The 17,680-nt window shown below is 39.1% G+C and overlaps 1 protein-coding gene across 1 annotated transcript in view; it reads right to left on the reverse strand.

Annotated features, from left to right (window-relative positions):
* Positions 1 to 646: 646 nt before the first annotated feature.
* Positions 647 to 17,680, reverse strand: part of SNX10 (sorting nexin 10) — a 20,471-nt gene continuing 3,437 nt past the window's right edge. The window contains exons 2-6 of the mRNA XM_017731170.1: positions 15,708 to 15,794; positions 13,014 to 13,114; positions 12,331 to 12,429; positions 4,102 to 4,317; positions 647 to 3,659 (exon numbers count right to left, since the gene is read on the reverse strand). Of these exons, the coding sequence (XP_017586659.1) occupies positions 3,581 to 3,659; positions 4,102 to 4,317; positions 12,331 to 12,429; positions 13,014 to 13,114; positions 15,708 to 15,794 (582 nt within the window). The 3' untranslated portion in view covers positions 647 to 3,580. The remainder of the gene's footprint in view (positions 3,660 to 4,101; positions 4,318 to 12,330; positions 12,430 to 13,013; positions 13,115 to 15,707; positions 15,795 to 17,680) is intronic.

Raw genomic sequence — 17,680 nt, forward strand, 5'->3', positions numbered from 1 at the left:
GACGCCCCGCAAGTCAGCAGCGAGCCCAAAGGCCACAGTTCGATTTCTGTTTTACAAGGCCACTTGAATTAATTTCTAAGGAGGTTTTGTTCCAGAAGGCAAAGAAGCGACTTAACCCGTTTTAGCGCATTTTTAACACGAAGCGGAGAATAATTGTGTCTTTCCTAAAGCGTTTAGGCCTTTTGTGAAAAGAATCAGCCTGAGACTGGAAATTAGCATTTACATTTTTGCAACCTTGCAAAAGCTAGGGAAGAAAGGTAAAGCCTCCGATCCTTAGCCCTGCGCCTAGTCCTGCAATTACAGGAAACAACACAGGGCCATGCAAGGTTTCTTCTTCCTATCCATACCGTGTATAACAAAGCAAGTCACAAACACTTTTTGTTTTAATAGTTCATAGTAATTACATAAAATTTAAATATTCATCTGGAAAACAAATTCAGTATGTCACCTGTCAAAAAAAGACATGGACACCGAAGTTTGTACTGTTCTACAGTGTGGGATTTAGAGTATAAATTTTCCTCAGTGCTTATAGAAATACACTGTGATGTAAACACCAATTTTCATTCCAAATACACCATCTTTCTGGAGTTCCTTTGCTATGTTTTTTGAAGAAAATTTAAAGAAGTGAAAACCCAAACACAACAGATTGTGTATGTATACACATTGTGTATATATATCTACACATATATATACACTACATATATGTATACATATATTTATATATATATATAGACACATATTACAAAAATAACTGAAGAGTAAATTACACATGATAAGTCATGAAGTGATTAGGATATTGATATTGAAATAAAGGAAACTTTACTGTCAGGTTTAAACATGAGCTAGAAAGTAGTAACTTGTTTTATTTAATTACTTAAAAGCTTTTAAGAAATCATCATAAAAATGAGGATATAAAGTTATAAGCAGAAGATGAAGAAAAGCTTTTGAACGCAGAATTATTGCAATTAGATATAATGTAATCTGATTACTGCTTCTAATTTATAAATTAGGTATTATACTGTTTTTAAAAAGAAGCTAGCAGGAAATGTCAGCATTATTCAAAACTAAAAAATGAGAATCAAAATAGCAGCGATCAACTGATCAAATTGTATGTCGTAAGTGTTGAAAAATTACCAAATCATTAAAGTAACAAAAGACATTAAAATTAATTTTTTTTAGCATTTACACTTGTAACAGTTACATTTAATGTTCCAATGAAACAAAATGCCTTAAAGCCTTCATATGTGGTTATATACAGCTGATACAGGAAGGAGACACACTAGAGAGCATGGAGTACTTTCCCTCCCCCATTACTAAGAAAAATTCCAGTAACACTAGCTACACAAACAACATTCAAAAGATAAATATTTGAACAAATTTCTGTCAAAGCTGAGAAGAAAGATACAGTAGTCTTACATTTTTTTTAACAGGATGCCGAAGAAAGTAAGAGAACAACAATAGAGCTATTAGAAAACAGATATTTATTTCAGAAACATCTTCATTTGGAAAACACTCGCTGGTATACTGATAAGCTCCTAGAATTAAAAAGTAAAATCATCAACGAACGCTCTCCAAACCTTATGTTTCTATAATTTTTGTCAGGTACTGAGGATGTGTTAGTAAGCCAGAACTGTAAAGTGCTTCAAGAGTTTAGCTCAGTCTTTTAAAGCAAAAGAAAAACCTACATTGTGTTAAATAAAAACATTAATACCCTTCTCAACATTATTCCAGTTTTTGGTTTTATATCTTTCCCATCTTTTAAATAAATTTGCTAAACAAATTTTTTTGTAATGTGCCATCTTAAAAAAAAAATAGAAAAAAAAATCAAGTAATCCAAATCTCTCCCTGGCAATAACAGCTATTTTTTAAGCTGCTTTTAGTGATAACTTGTTGCTTTAATTAAAAGTTATCACTTTTACATTAAAAATAGCGTTGCTGCTAACTCACACACAAGCTGAGATGGTGAATAGATACATTTGTGCAATGCAGTAAGACTGAGCAAAAAGAAACATGGATATTTATCTTACAAAGTGCTACCATCAACAAAATACAATGGCTTGAAGTAGTTACCTAAGAGATGTTATTCTCAGGCTAATAAAACCTGTTTCTAAAATTACACATTCCCAGCTGGATGCTTTAAAAAAGCATGCCCACACATGTTTATGCTACCCCTTACTAGCTATTTAGTAATCTATTGTTTCTGTAATTCACAGGTTTTAAATGCTCCTTCTTTGAAAGTAACCACAGAATTCTTAAAAAAGGAAAAAAAAATAAAAAAGGCATGTATGTGTATCCATTTCTAGGCCGGTAACTACTGCACTGAAGTTAATGAGAGCTTTGCTAGGGTGATCAGACCCCCTAGCTCTTTTTAATAGCAGTTAAATGTCAAATATAAATACAACACCACAGTGAAACATATTCCTTTGACAGAATCTGGGACAAGACACTACGCAGCTGCTGTGAACAATAAAGAGCAAAACTGACGTTTAATCAAAATAAGTGTTGGTGGTTAAGAAGTTGTGTTCAAGCCTGCCTTTTGTTTGTGAAAAAGTCAATATTCCAACGTGTTAACTACAGCCACAAAGATATCAGCAGCTCCTGTTACTCACAGAGAGTGGAGAGGGCCACATCCATGCAGGGTGTTAGAGCTGTGTGATTATCATAATCTCACAGAGGGAGATACTCCCCATTTCAGCTGCTGAACTAAAACACCTCTACCAGCATCTTCAAATATAGATGCCTAAAGTTAAAGATGTTTGGTGAAATCCTGGCCCTAGCGAGCTCAATGCAAAATTCAGCCATTAGTTTCGATGGACCTCATCCAGGATTTGCACTGGGAATGAGTATCCATAATTCCCTGCGAGCTGAGAATCTCCAGCAAGCCTAGAAATTATGTAATTTTTATTTATATTTCTAAACTTCTAAGCAACCATGCTCAAGAATTTTTGCCTTCAGTACTTAGGCATGATAAAACCAGTCTTTCCATAAACATTACAGAAGGACCAGAGGAAGATGTATTTATATCTCAAATTGTCAGCAGCATACAGTTTGTACGAATGCTGTTTTGCTGATGTTGCTGAGCTACTTTAAAAGTGAGTACCTTGGTGGGGTGTGTAATTTCATCACCAATGTCAAATGACTGCTAAAGATGAAACTTCTCTGATGCAAATTACTAAAAGATGCTTTGACTATGTTTGATATGATATACCAACTTTTAAGATGAGGAATTAAGTTAGCTTTATTTTTCAAATCCGAGACGTGCACCCACTGACGGAAATATTTTAACTGCCACGTATGTCCGAAGAGCATGACTTACCCAATACTAAGATTTTAATAGTCACAAACACATAAATAGGTAGCATGTAGACCTGCATCAAGATACATAAAAAAAAAAAAAAATCACCAAAAAGATAGTATCGAGGTCTGTTTTCAATATTTTGTAAGGACATATGGTTGCATTAATGATGGGTCTTTTAGGTACACATTACCAGACAGCCCTGTTTGTGAGGTACACGTAACCAGTAAACAAAGCAGAAACTGCTCTGTACTGTCCTTAAGATAGCAATACAGGAAGGATTTTTCATGATTCTTCAGAAGCTGGGCTTGCTTTACATCCACATGAAATGCTGTCATCACTAGGTCCGAGCCCGGAGGATGAACTGCAGAAAAGGGGAGAGGGGGGGAGAAAAAAAAAAAAATAAAAGGAGGAAATTGGTTTTCACAACACACTCAAAGCCTGAGTAACAGAGGAGAACTTTAATTATCTCCAGTCACAAAGAGAGACAGGAAATTTGGACTTTTAATTAGCCATTTGGAGTGCAGTTGGATATTTTTTTAGCAAGATAATTTAAACGCGAATAATTCAAGTCTGACTAAATGAAATTCACATAATCAGAATGCAGATAATTGAATTTCTACTGCATTCATTAATTCAGTGTGGAGGTGTGTGTGAAGACTTCTATGATGAGCTGTCACAGCTCAATAAAATCTCAGTCAATTAATTTTTTCATTATCTTAGTATTACATCAACAAAAAAGTGAAGCATGTGCGTGTGTATGTATGGATATATAATCTCAGAAAGTAAGGATATACGGAAATCACCTCTCTGAATCAGAGTCTGCATCGTTTTTTCCTTTTTTTCTCTCTTCATCTTCTATAGGAAAACGTCTGTTCAGAGAGGCGAAACTGTGAATCGCATCAGCAACAGAGTATTTGGTCTGTCCAGACACACAGGCCTCCATATCTTCTGGGCTTAGCTGAGTCTGTAAGAAGAGGTGAAGCCTACTATCTGAAAGCAGTAACGCATCTTGTAGGATCCTGGAAAAAGAAAAAAAAGGCAAATGCTTATATATAACCTGCACACACACACACACACACACACACACATTCTAAGGTGTTTTCCCAGAACAAATTCTAAACGATGTCCTGCTTTTAAAGTTTTCAGATGAATCCTAAATCAGTAACAGAAGGCAATGAACATATTAAAATGATTAGGTGCGTGTTACTTTCTTATTACATTATTTGGAATTTTAGGTGAGTAAAAACATGAAGCTAATAGTTAGGCACATCTGCTATTAGAATAACTTCAAGGACATTTCTTCCATTTAACCATCTGCTATTACCACATGGATCAATTAATGATTTTTAGGCAGTTGGAGGCATATACTCTTACAAAAATTTGGTCTTTTTTTTTAATAGCCAAACTTTTATAAAAATTACAAGTCACCGATTTGTTTGGTGGAATAAAGAAGTGTGTAGAGGGACAGTGAGTAGGCAGAACAGACTTCATGCACATGCAACATCAGGACTTTGGAATACCTGTTAACAACTGAGCCAACACTACCCAAAATTATTTACACTGTTAAAAATATGCACATATTTGAGCTAGAATGAAAATGTTAATACCAAACACTGATTTTAATTTACATGCAGATAGTTTTCAGAGACTCTTAAATTTTATTTAATTCCTGCTATTATTTTCAAAAACCACTTTTAAAATTTGGTTTATATAGATTTTAAATTAAGTCTCCAAATAAATTTAGCACAGAGTATTTACTTAAAACCCACGACAGTAAACAAAATACAATACATTCCAGTAACACAGAAAGTTGTAGAGAGACTTTTTCAAGGCCTGAGAATTGAGGATCATGATCACTATATTTAAAGAAAAGATATGCAACTTTTCTTCAACATTTCTTTAAAGAAGAAATTCTTTACTATGCAAATTCTAGAATGATTAACAAGAAACTTTTTAAATTTGTGTCTTTTTACTCATGTAATAAAGACATCAGAAGCTATGACCATGCCAAAGAATGCTCCACAGAAAATTATTTAAATATCTTTAACGCTACTCAGAGTCAATATTTACCTATTTATACCCATTTAGGTTATAGTTTTTACCAAAAAAAAGTCATTGATGTGCAACAGGAAACAAGAGATGACATTAATGTAAGAACTAGTAAGAGCAGAAAGAAATACTGCATTTTAAAGGTACTCTGACTAAAATGAAAAGTGTAACTGATTAGTTCCTTCTCTTGAATAAGATTAATGGTGTGTTTGGACTGTAATGTTTTAAACACAAATACGTTCTGAAAACTGTTCTCTAAAGCAGCCAACATTACAATAACATTTAATAAACACACAAAAGGATTTCTGGCTTCATTCAAGCCTATAAAAATCTGACAAATTAAAACAAGTAGTAAGAGATCTCCACATGAAACCACGAGATACTTGTGTGCGTGCCCATTTCACTTGCCTAGGTGAACACACACACAGTCTCAACCACTAAACTCCAACTCCGACACCTTCCAATGAGGAAATGTCTCCAACAACCCTAATGATCTACCAGGTGCAGGTGAAATTGAGTCTCAGAAAGACCAGATTCTGCTGAAGTTCGAAATAAGCACACTTTCATACCTAAAGAAAGCCTTTTTAATGCAGTCCAAATTCTCGCAGTTTTAATAGCAAATAGACATCTGTAAAATCAATGGTGTAATGTATTAATAGACAGGAGAAGTTCTTTGTAGTCTAAAGGCCAGCAAAGACTGTGTAAAAATGATTCAAAACAGAATTTACAGGTCCACACACCTTGACAGCAACAGCTTCATGATTACAGTTCGAAAAGCCATCATTCAGCAGCCACTAAAAGAGGATTTCAGCCTTGACTCTTGATACACCCACGTTCCAAACAAAGACAAACATTGCAACAAAAAGTAGAAGTATCATTCCAGACAATAAATCCGCTTTTATAGTTTATGCAATTGGGGAGTAAATATTCTCCTCCTACTTCTCTTAAAAAGAAAAAAAAAAAAAAAAAAGAAAAGAAAAACAAAAAGAAAAATAATGTGCTGGAGTTTCCTGTAGAGTAACTACAGTTACAGTTTTTTCCAGTTTTTCCAGGCACAATGAGGGGATGCACATTCCTGCAGTTCTAATATTTGCGTGTCTAATGCCAAGTAACACAGCAAAAAGCCAAGTCATTAAATTCTGTGAATGGCATTTAGTTTCACAAATTTTCCTCTTGCTGAACCTTCAAAAGTTTCCTGCCAACCAGTGAAAACACGAGTAACTAACTGTTCATGAGATTACACTACACTTACAGCTCTGTTGCTGTTTGAAATGTATTTTATTTTCTTTATAAAATAACGGGTAATCTTTAAAATTGATTTTAGATGGTTTGAGGCATTACACCAGAGAAGTAATGAGCACTAATGTCAATGATATTGGACACAAATTCATTTTAGCTTTATTTCATGTCCAGTACAATTCTGCTAAGCCTTGAACTGCTAAAGCACTGTTATTAACTCGGCAGTAACCTAACACATGGAACAGCAAACAAAAGTGATAAGAGTACAGACTGATCAGGACCTCAAGGCTACTGTCCTTTTTGTGCAGCTATAATTCAATTTCCAATTTTACTTTACATTGGACTCATTATTTCACAGTAATTTTCTTTTCTGCTTCGTACTGCCATCTGGAGGTGAAGGGAGTGAAGAGAAACCAAGGTGCAGAAATGGAAAGATGTTCATAAAGCTAATCATACCCACACTCATATACTCATATATTGTGTGTGTGTGTTCACTATGTGTTCACATTGAGACCAAACACTCAGTGCATTTTGCAAGTCATTTAAAACCATTCTGAAATCAAATATACAAACACCTTTTACCTGGCCATACCCTTGAAGAATTTGTTTTCTCTTAATTAAAAAATAACTCCTGCTTTTCCTGCCCCCTCTGAACGAACAGGTTAGACTGCTTTTTAATTGCATGCTTCAAGCAATCAAACTGAAAAATAAATTCTGCACTACCCATAGGTGTTATGCTTTCCTGTTCAAAATACTCTTTCTTCAAGGGAATACCCATACATTTGTCACCAGATGGTACTAGTAGTATTAAGTGCTGGTATAGCAGTTGCTCTCTGGGGCTTTCACTGTCCTGGGGTCTCACTGTGTGAAGGGTTCTACATTTAAAAAGTAGACCTGGCTTCAAGGACTTAAAAATAAAAATTACAAACCACCACTTACAAATGAAAAAGGCAAGAGGAAGGGAGGAGTGTCACAACATTACTACTCTGATGTCTTCGCAGAGACTGGACGCGTGCGCAGTCTCGACACAACCGGCAGCACTCCCAGTGCTTCTGCAACACTTTCACTGCAGCCAGTGCCAGGCAGGGCTGTGGTTACAGTGATGTAAATCAGCACTCGCTGCCACTGCGCTAATGGAAGAGTCACGGCTCACGGTAATAATTCCTATAAACTGACTGAGCACATTTAAGAGAACAACAGACCTTCTATGCACGCCTGGAAGAAGAAGGAAAGGCTAAACCCTGCAAGTCTTGATCCCATCAGTAGTCATTACTTGTCAGAGATCTCACTCCTCTTGGCCAGATTGCTCACATGCACAATGACTACTTATGTGATTAAGGGGGCTGCAGGATAAGGCTCTACATTAGAATTAGAGATAATAATTTTTTATTCACAGCCACGTGAATCCTTGTTTGTAAGCTTTCAGTAAATGCTTGTGATCTCTAGACCTTTAAAGAAGCAAGGCTGAAAATCATCACTTCACAACCAGAAGAAATAATGTCATTTTTGAGGAAATGCTGGATACTATATGAGGAATATTTCTCTTTTCCTGTGTTATGGCAAAAATATTTACAAAAGACAAAACGTGTTTTTTCTTATTTGGACAAAGTCCAAAATCTGGTTTTCTTCAACATGATTTTATTAGGTATATTATACACTGTTCTGCTGGAGGAAAACAACATATGGCTGAGCAGTACAACTTAATCCTAACTAAAGATTTCCTGTATCTACTGTAACCTAATACAATGACAGATGCACACTTGAATGTGTGTGGAAGGTTAACACTCCGATTTTGTTTTCGACAAATTTACTCTGCCCGTTTACATCAGATCACGAGAGCAAGGGAAAAACCCAAGGAGCTGAGAGGCGGGGGATGACAGCCTGTGCTGTGGTGCCCTCTATTGAGCATCCAGTCCCTCAGCCCCAGCCCACACCAAACAAAGCCCCAGTTTCCTCTTTAAAAAAGCTGACTGTTTCCTCCTTCACTTTTTATAAGGGAGGAAATGTTACTGATATCAAGCAACTGTGAAGCAACTGTTGGGTATGTGATAATGCGTGCGGTTAGGAGATGATTAAGCGACACGTGCCTGCTGCACATTATTCCCTCACCAGATAGGAAATACCAGCAAGGCTCCACTGGAGAGAGCCAACCTGCCACTCCTTGGCCACTTGCCCAAGGTGGTTCCACCTGCCCTACAACTGCTGATGCTCCTGCCTGAGCCCCTGGCAGGGGCAAGCTGGCATCCATCCCTTTTGGAGCCAGTCTCCCAGTTTCCACATCCCCGAGACAGCACCCAGTGGAGACACCTCCAGAAGAGACCTCTGACCCTGCACCAGCTGCTGCTTGTGGGACTGCAGTGGGAAAGGCAAGGAGGTGGGAACAAAGGGGCAAAACACCAGACACCTTCAGAAAATGGCTCTGCCTTAGGCAGATGAACTTTGGGTGGCTTGCTCACTCCAGCACCCAGCAAGCCCAATGCATGGCCCTCTGGAGCAGCAACACTGTGGATGCCCTCTATCCCCGGTGGATCCAAGCGTTTCCTTTCTCAAAACTCTTAGTATGTCTTTCACTCCATCATAAACTGCATATCTGAAAAGTAATTGAAGAGTAATCCTTCTCCCTAAATCACATAAATTTTTGGGATCCAACTATATTAAAGATATATAAAAAAAAAAGTCATCAATTGAACTCAACTTCATTCAAAATGGCTTTGTTAATTAGTTTTCTCATGAGCAAACCCAAATGGTCTTCTGTGAAGGCAATCTAAATCCCAAAGTTAGACATACACATCTACAAAGGGATGAAAGCAAAGAGGATCTTCCAAAAGCTAAAATTATAACACACTGTTTTAATTTTGACCTCTAGTTTAAGAATAAACTTTTCCTGTAAATTTACAGGCATCCCCAAAGGACAAGGATACTTAGCAGGAAAAACACATAATTTTCCTTATTCTTACAAAGTAATTCATAATTGAAAAGGGGCTAGAGCTGACTTCCGTTAATGCAAATGGCCTCTTGAAATATTAAATTATGCCCAGACAAGAAGTGAGCTTTACAGCTCTTCATCACTCAGAGATAATAACCTGTAAGACAAGTAGATCTTACCCTGCATTTGTGCAGTAAAACCAAATCAAAATGGGACACCTGTTCCCAGATTTCACCAAAGTCTAGTGCTTAACTTCCCAGCTGTTGGCCTAATTCTTACGCTACTGTGCTCAGCATGGAGAGGCTTCACAAAGGCTCTAAGTGTGCACTATGCCCTGTGCTAACTCACCCTGGAGTGGGAAGTGAGGAAGGACAAGAGAACTCTGTAGCCATCCACATATAGGCAATATGGAAGTGTTCCCAGGGCCAGAAGCTGAGCACTAGAGAGCCTCCAGCTGCTCAATCCTTGCTTCTCAGGCATGCGGCTCCTGCACAGGCAGGCACTACAGCAATCTGGTCATACAGCAGCAGGCACAGGGCACAAACCAAGATGCTGTAAGATCTAAATCCCCTCTTCAGAGATGTCTTGGATGCTGATAACACCTGGGATTCCTGCATCACAGGTGGGCATTTAAAAATGTTACCTGCAAACCTCTCCCAAGACAGGTCCATGCAGACTTGAATCCCATTTCTTCCCACTGCCACAAAGAAACACCAGTAGGACTGTGAGCTTGTGCACAGTGACTGCTGTCATTGCTGGGCTGAATGGAGCTCTCAGCTTTGCAGTTTTCGGTTATGCCTCCTCTCTAATGTATCAGAAAGGTCCTGCTGCATCTGGCATTGCCACCCCACAGAATGTGTAGCATCCAGACCCAGAGCTTCAGTAAACTCAAGTGCTTATATTATACACAATATATATGTAACATATGCATATTGTACATATAAAACTTACATATATACAGAATACATGTGTATATTTACACACATATGTATATTATACCTGTATATTATACACAGGTGTATATATATTTATTATACATTCATTCTTGTTAGGGAGTTCCACATGTTCAATTTCAGAGAAAAAAAATCATAACCTTTGGCTCAGAGTCATAAAATGGGGGGGAAGCATCATGGCAGTGTCGCTGAGCCAATAGGAAGGTGCCTTCTGTGAGCAGCAGCACAGCGGGGCCAGCCAGCAGAGGGCAATGGTACAGCACATAAGCTGCCAGGCCAATACATCTCAACGCAAGCCCTGAAAATTCCCTCCAACTACTCCCCAGGGCTGAGAGAAAGCTGACACTCTTCTAGCACTCAAGTTCAAACATTTAAATCATTACCTTACAACTGAGTTCCCTCTTTTCCCACTTCTGGACTAACAGCAGCATGGTGAAATACTCCACATTCTGTCCTTGTCTACTGTCAGTACCCATTTAAGCTACAGTCATCCACAAGACTGGAGCATGAGGATGTGTTTTAAGATAATCTACCTTTCTGTTTTGCCTTTTGAAGTGCAGACAGTGTTTGTAAACATTTCTGATGCTGATATACCATATCTTGCTACCAGAATGGCCTCTTTGCCATTTTAAAATGAGAGCATTTTTTTGAAATGCACTACTCCATGGGGCAGCACAGCTAAGATAGAACTGCTCAGACTCAGAAACCTAAGCTACCACACTCTTCATTATCACTGACATGCTTCTAGGAGCACAGCCCTTCCATTTCACTGCTTCTCTTTCCTGAGGTGCAAAAATACTCTAATCCTTTTCTGCTTTCTCTTCCCTGTCTCACATGCCTTCAGCCAATATTTATTGGCTGACCTTTTGGCCATAGATCCTATATAACTGCATACAGAATATTATTCCTGCAGCAGTTAGCTGTCCCTGCCTTCAGCTGCTAAGCCTAACAAATATACCTCAGGACCAATGATTTGTTGTCTCTTAGGGGAGGCTTATAATACATTGACTGGAAAGATGAATAGCCTCTACTTGCAGTGTTTCACCATGCCCTTACCCCGAGCAGCAGCTAACAACAGCCAGCAGAGGTACACACAGCTCCTGCCCCAGCAGCTGTGAGCAGCCTGTTCTCACACCAGCAGTGCCAGGGCACTACAAGAAAGGCAGAAAAAAAGCAGAAAATTACACCAAAAGGGGCTCAGCCACTACAGAAGGTGAAGTGGTCACAGCAGTGGGACTCAGGGATGCAGTACTGAAACTCATACAGTACTCCCTTGTAATGCAGGTCAGACTCTAGCTAAGCCTGATGAACGATTTTACACAGATTGCATCTACACTGAAAATGGTCACAGCTGCTAGAGCTTGCTTATGTTAGTGGGACTAGTAAACAAAGTAATTTGCATTATAGGAAAGCTCTGTGTTAGGAGATCTCACTAGAGAATTTTCCCAGGCTCACAGAAGTTTAGCCCACAAAGACACTGATTTTCCATTAAAATAAAGGGGGGGGGGGGGGGCTTTCTTCTTTGTACAAGAGCATCTAGCTCATTATTGAAAGCTAGAAATAGCATCACAGTGAAAGATCTCCCAACCTTAGTATGCAATTGCAACGTGATTTAAATCTAAACGTATTATCTATAATCAGTGCAATGAAACACAATGGAAAAGCCCCAGCTGAAGTCTCCTTATAACCAATAGAGCTGAAGTCACGTGTATGAATTATGACAGCGCAAGTAAGAAATATAGCTAAACGTGTAGCACGTACAGATGACCACACGGTGGCTCTCAAGTACCAGAGATGAGCTATTTTAAACCAGGAATTGATGACCTCATAAAAATCCCAACATCTCTACGATAGGCTGTACTCACTTTTCCAGGAATTCTTGCAGACCCTGACGGCGATGGTCCACGTGATGAGGATTGTTCATATTGAAAAAGGGATTTTTAGATGGCAGTTCAGGTAGCTGTCTTTATAAACAGGAAAAAAATACACAGTTAAAACCAAATGTGAAACAGCAGAGAAAAATGCAGTAAGCAAATGCCAACCCCAAGCATGTGAAAATCATGGGTCATGTTCCAGAAGCTCTTGAAATCAATTTGGGAACACAGAGCTGAGAAACTGAAGGGCTTCTCACACACCTCAAAAGGGAAAATAAATTAATCTGATTTTTCTGGTCCAGTTGTTAAGCCTGCATCCATGTCTGGCTGGGTGTCTTATGGTGCTTGCAAGACCTAAGCAAACTAAAGAAGAACAAAGAGGAGGTACGAGCACCTACACTAGATTGTTATTTCTTCTACCTCTGCATAGCAAAAGAAAATACAGACCAAGTCTTACAAATTAGAGGGGGGCTCACCAAGCAAAGGCTATCAGTACAAACCACATTCTTCTGGGTCTAAAGCACATAAAATGCATTGTACAGAATAAAGTTGTGCTAGTAAGAAACACAGGATACTTTCCAGATCTGATTTCTGTAGTTCTCCGGATTAAGATGAAACAATCCTTCCCTTCATGACTGACAGATTATTAAATAGCCATATATAAAGTTGCTCACATAAGCACTGCATTGCTCTGAAGCCTCTGCCGGAGCCAAACAAATTCTCGAAAGCGTCGTCTAACACAGGATGTTTTCCTTGTAAAGCATATACTGTTTGTCTGTTGGGAAATAAAACACAATTATTTTGCAAATCAGCTTAAGCTGAAGCGCAGGCATGGTATTAAAAACACATCCAAGATGTTATACTGATGCCTGAGACACCAATGGAAAGCTTGACATTAATTCAATTCATGTTAAGGATGGTGCTTTACCTCAGACAGGACTGGTGACAGCTGCTACTGCTTCTCAGGGAAACATTTTTCATTGCTTTCTTTTTAAAAGCAAGAGATTTGGATTACAGTGCAATTTACAGTAACAGGAAAAACAGACCTCAAAAAAAGGTTTCAGTAGATAACATCAATCTTTGCAGGGGGAAAGGATCATCTTTAGCTATTCTAGTTACCATCCTGCAAACAGCTACACAGAGTTTTTCCTGTGCGCAGTCCCACTTAAATCAAATCAAAGAAACCAATGCGACTGCTCTCCAAGTATCAGCATTTGGAAATTTTCCCACAGAACACTATCTGTTCACTAGGAAAATGACAATTCATCAAAAGAGAAACAATATGTGGAAATTAAATACTTTTGCCAAATTTTCCCATGGAGCATGCATTTAGATGAAATGCCACATACCAGACAGGACTCCATTAGAAAACTGCCTGCAGTCCAGCCCACCCTACCCTCCCTGCCTGCCAGGAGCCATAACTCCAGCCAGCCACAAGATGCAGCCTGTAGAGAGCACAAAGATGACAGCCTTCTGGAATAGAGGAGCACCCAGGATACCACACAGTTTAAAAAGATAAATGCTCTAAGAGCTGGGTAGAAGGGGAACTCAGCTGCCCTAAAATACAGGCAGACACAATACTTTGAGTCCACTGAGAAGTCTGTGTGGGAGGACTGACCTAGGGATTGGTCTCCAACAGCCCTGGCACTGTGGTGGCAGGAAGCTGAGTTGATGCTTAACGGCTCCAGAGATGCCCAGTGCTGGATCATGTAACACTGTATGCTGGGTTTGTTGGGGGAGAGCTAATTTTCTTCACAGTGGCTGGGGCTGTGTCTTGGATCTGTGCTGAAAACACTGTTGGTAACACAGGGATGTTTTTGTTACTGCCAAGCAGTGCTTGCACACAGCCAAGGCCTTTTCTGCTCCTCACCCCACCCCACCAGTGAGCAGGCTGGGGGTGCACAAGGGGTTGGGAGGGGACACAGGGGGGACAGCTGATCCCAGCTAACCAAAGGGATGCTCCATACCATATGGCATCATACTCAGAAATAAACTAGGGTGGAGGTTGGCTGGGGACTGCCACGGCATTGGTTACTTGGTGCTGAGCATATGTTTTCATTTGCATCGCTTGTCTTTCTACAGTTTTATTTATTTTTCTGTTTTTCTTATTAGTATTGTTATTATTATTGTTTAATGTTATTATTAATGTTACTACTACATTTTGATTATTAAACTGTTCCTATCTCAACCCACAAGTTTTCTCTCTTTTACTGCCCTGCAATTCCCTTCCCTCCATCCTGCTGGTGGGACAGGGGGGATGTGAGCAAGCAGCTGTGTGGTGCTTAGTTGCTGGCTGGAGTTGAATTATGACACATTTGATCTAAACAACATCTCCTCAACTTAGCAATTGCTGAGAAAGCCTTAATACACTTTTATTCAGAGGCACTGATGTCTGTGAAACAGTAATACAGCACCCACCCTGCCAAATCTACAGAATTTCTATTTGCCAGAAACGAAAAATGCAATTGCTTTGGAACCAGTACTTGAAGCACATTGCAAACTTGAAAGTTTCACAACTCTGATTGCCACACAGGAAAGAAATACTTGTCACACAGACATTTAATAAGTCATCATTTGACTGCTTGCTCTCCTACACTAACTGCTTAACTCTTCCACAAAGGAAGGAAATGCTTTCGGTCTTGTGCCAAACATTAACCATATAACTGCTGCTCTCAACTACCTTTATTTTACACTGCAGTTAAAATCCCTGGATCTAGATTTGGCGAATTAGGGTAACGCCTTCCATATGTCATCCACCAAAGAACAATCAACAAAACAAAATTATATATAGGACGGATTTAAGGCACAAAACCACCATAATTACAAGTGCACTCCCATTAACATACGGTGGACTACAACCATAAACCCAAATGCAATTACTTCACACATCCAAGGACCACTAAAGTAGCATAATATGAATGTCAAGGTACACTGAAAACAACCACATTGCAGCAACCAAATAACTTGGCAAAAGGAACTGAGGAGAATTTAAAGTACAAATAACCAGATAATTACTTGAAGAGAAAGTTGTTTTCCCATGAATACCTGAACATTCTTCTGTAATGGTTAAGATATCACTGACTGTAACAGTCTTCTAGCTGGTAAGTAAAGCTAAGAATCGTCTGTTGCAAGACATTGTGGAATGCACAAGTGAACACATAAGGTTCAACCCCAGCTCTGCCAGACCTACTACATGGCCATTGGCAAACCCACCTTACCTGTTCCACTGCAACTCTGTTGTTGAAAAAGAATAATAGCCCCCAGCATCCCAGAAGCAGAAATTCCATTTATATCCCAAAGACAATCCTGGCTTGGACAGAAACAGCAATAAGAGCCCAAAGAATCTCTTCTGATATTTTTATACTTACGTGAATAAATATCTCATAGTCTATGTAAGAATGCCACGAGTCTTCTTTCTGTATCCTGGGGTCTCGCACCAAGACAGTTACAAACTCCTGTAAGTGCATAATAAAAATCAAGCAATTAATTTCAGAAGACAAAGACAGCCCTAAATACTCTCTTGGTTGTTCTGCTGTTCCACAAACTACTGAGTCAGATTAAAAGCTGAACTGCTGTTTTATTGAATTTTGCAACCCTATAAATGGAGAAGCAAAAAGCAATGAATCATCTAAGATACACCACATGTCTGGGAAAGTCCCTGCCAAACTGCTAGCTGAAAAGGAGTATTTCAGATTAAGTAACACTGTGAGAAGTCATACATGTTTCATGCATGGGAGATGCGATCTTGGTAGCGACAAACTGAAAACCTTACATTCTAAGTCACATGTAAAGGAGAACAAGGCAGGTATTTTAGGCTTTTCCCACATTTGTAATCAACACTGACAAAGAGTACAGCTGAAGATGTGGCACTGGGGCATTTCTGTTCCAGTCTGCCCATCAATCTGCCCAACGAATCAACACAGCTATACTGCAGAGCATAATTTCTCATTTTGAGGGGACAAGCATATAGAGTATTAGTTGTAGAAGATGTCATATCTGGCTTACTTCCTTGTAATTTCTACATTTATGTAATAATTTAGAGGGATCCCAAAAGAGAGCGAGAGAGAGGGCCTGCAGATGTTACTGTAATGTAACTGGGCATCACTAATGGGAATTGGAAGAGACTGAAGAATGAAATGTTTCTGAATACCCTCAGCTAATGATCAAAATTTTGTTGTAGAAAAAAACAAAACCAAACCAAACGCGAAAATCCTGATAAATCTGTATATTCATACTAGGATGGAAAATATTCCTTTAAAATACAAAGGTCAAAAGTGTGCTTAAATACCTGCTACTTCTGGAGCAAATACACAGGCTGCCCTACTCCAGTTTCTTAAATAAACTATTCACCCCAAAAGCTAAGCCAACCACTTGGCAAAGACTAAAAGAAAAGCGTATCACTTTAAGCTGTAGATATATTCCTCCTGAGAGGAAGGCACTGCACAAGATCTCCAGGTACAGGAATCGACTGTGGGAGGAATGACAGTGTCTCTCGTAAAAACCATGCTTTTTTTAGTACATATTTGCATAAATCAAGAAATCTTGAACCAGAAAGTTCTCAAAATCTGTCTTCCTATGCCCAAACCAAAGACATCAGAAATAAAAGCCTTACTCTTCAGCCAAATCTTCTCCCCTGACACACACTTCCATGTACCACCACTGCAAACCTTCAGTGGACTGACAGGAGAGCAACAACAACCTTGGTAGGCCAAGATACACTTTTTCCTGAACAGCCATTGCACTCTGTACGTAGCAGGGAGGCATTCAAGGTCTGGATTAAATAATTTTCCTCTCTGATTTTCAGGTGTTACTGCTTCAGAGATGGGGAGCCTCTGGTCTGATGGCTGGACACAGCCTTTGGTTTTATGTCACCTTAGCCCGGCTCCTGGTCCCAGGGGTGCTTTCTGTATAATTGGTGGTTACCCTTCTAGTGAGTATCATGAACACCTTGCCAAAGAAAGCACATTTGAAAGGTTCCTGCTACGTCTGATGCTTCCTTCCTCGCTGAGGAGCACTGGAGGGCCAATTCTCCCCTGCAGCTCTTTAACCCCAGCCAGCATGACACAAGAGGAACAAATGAACAAGAGCTTTAATCATTTCTACCAGCTGAGGGTCATGCCTTTACTTTTACAAAAACACTAGTGGGACATATGAGGAAGTTATTTCTGCTCCAGAGAAGATCATGAGCAATGTGCTGAACACAGGAGAGGGAAACCATTTTTTTGGTTGTTTTTCTCCACCTGCCTTCCTGTCTATAATATTTACCACAGACAGATAGATAGATAGGGCACACTTTCAGATCCACTGTACCATCTTTTAATGTTCAAAGTTTTTGTCTTCC

Source organism: Corvus brachyrhynchos, unplaced genomic scaffold (genome assembly GCF_000691975.1).
Source record: "Corvus brachyrhynchos isolate BGI_N302 unplaced genomic scaffold, ASM69197v1 scaffold84, whole genome shotgun sequence".
Classification (NCBI taxonomy): Eukaryota; Metazoa; Chordata; class Aves; order Passeriformes; family Corvidae; genus Corvus; species Corvus brachyrhynchos.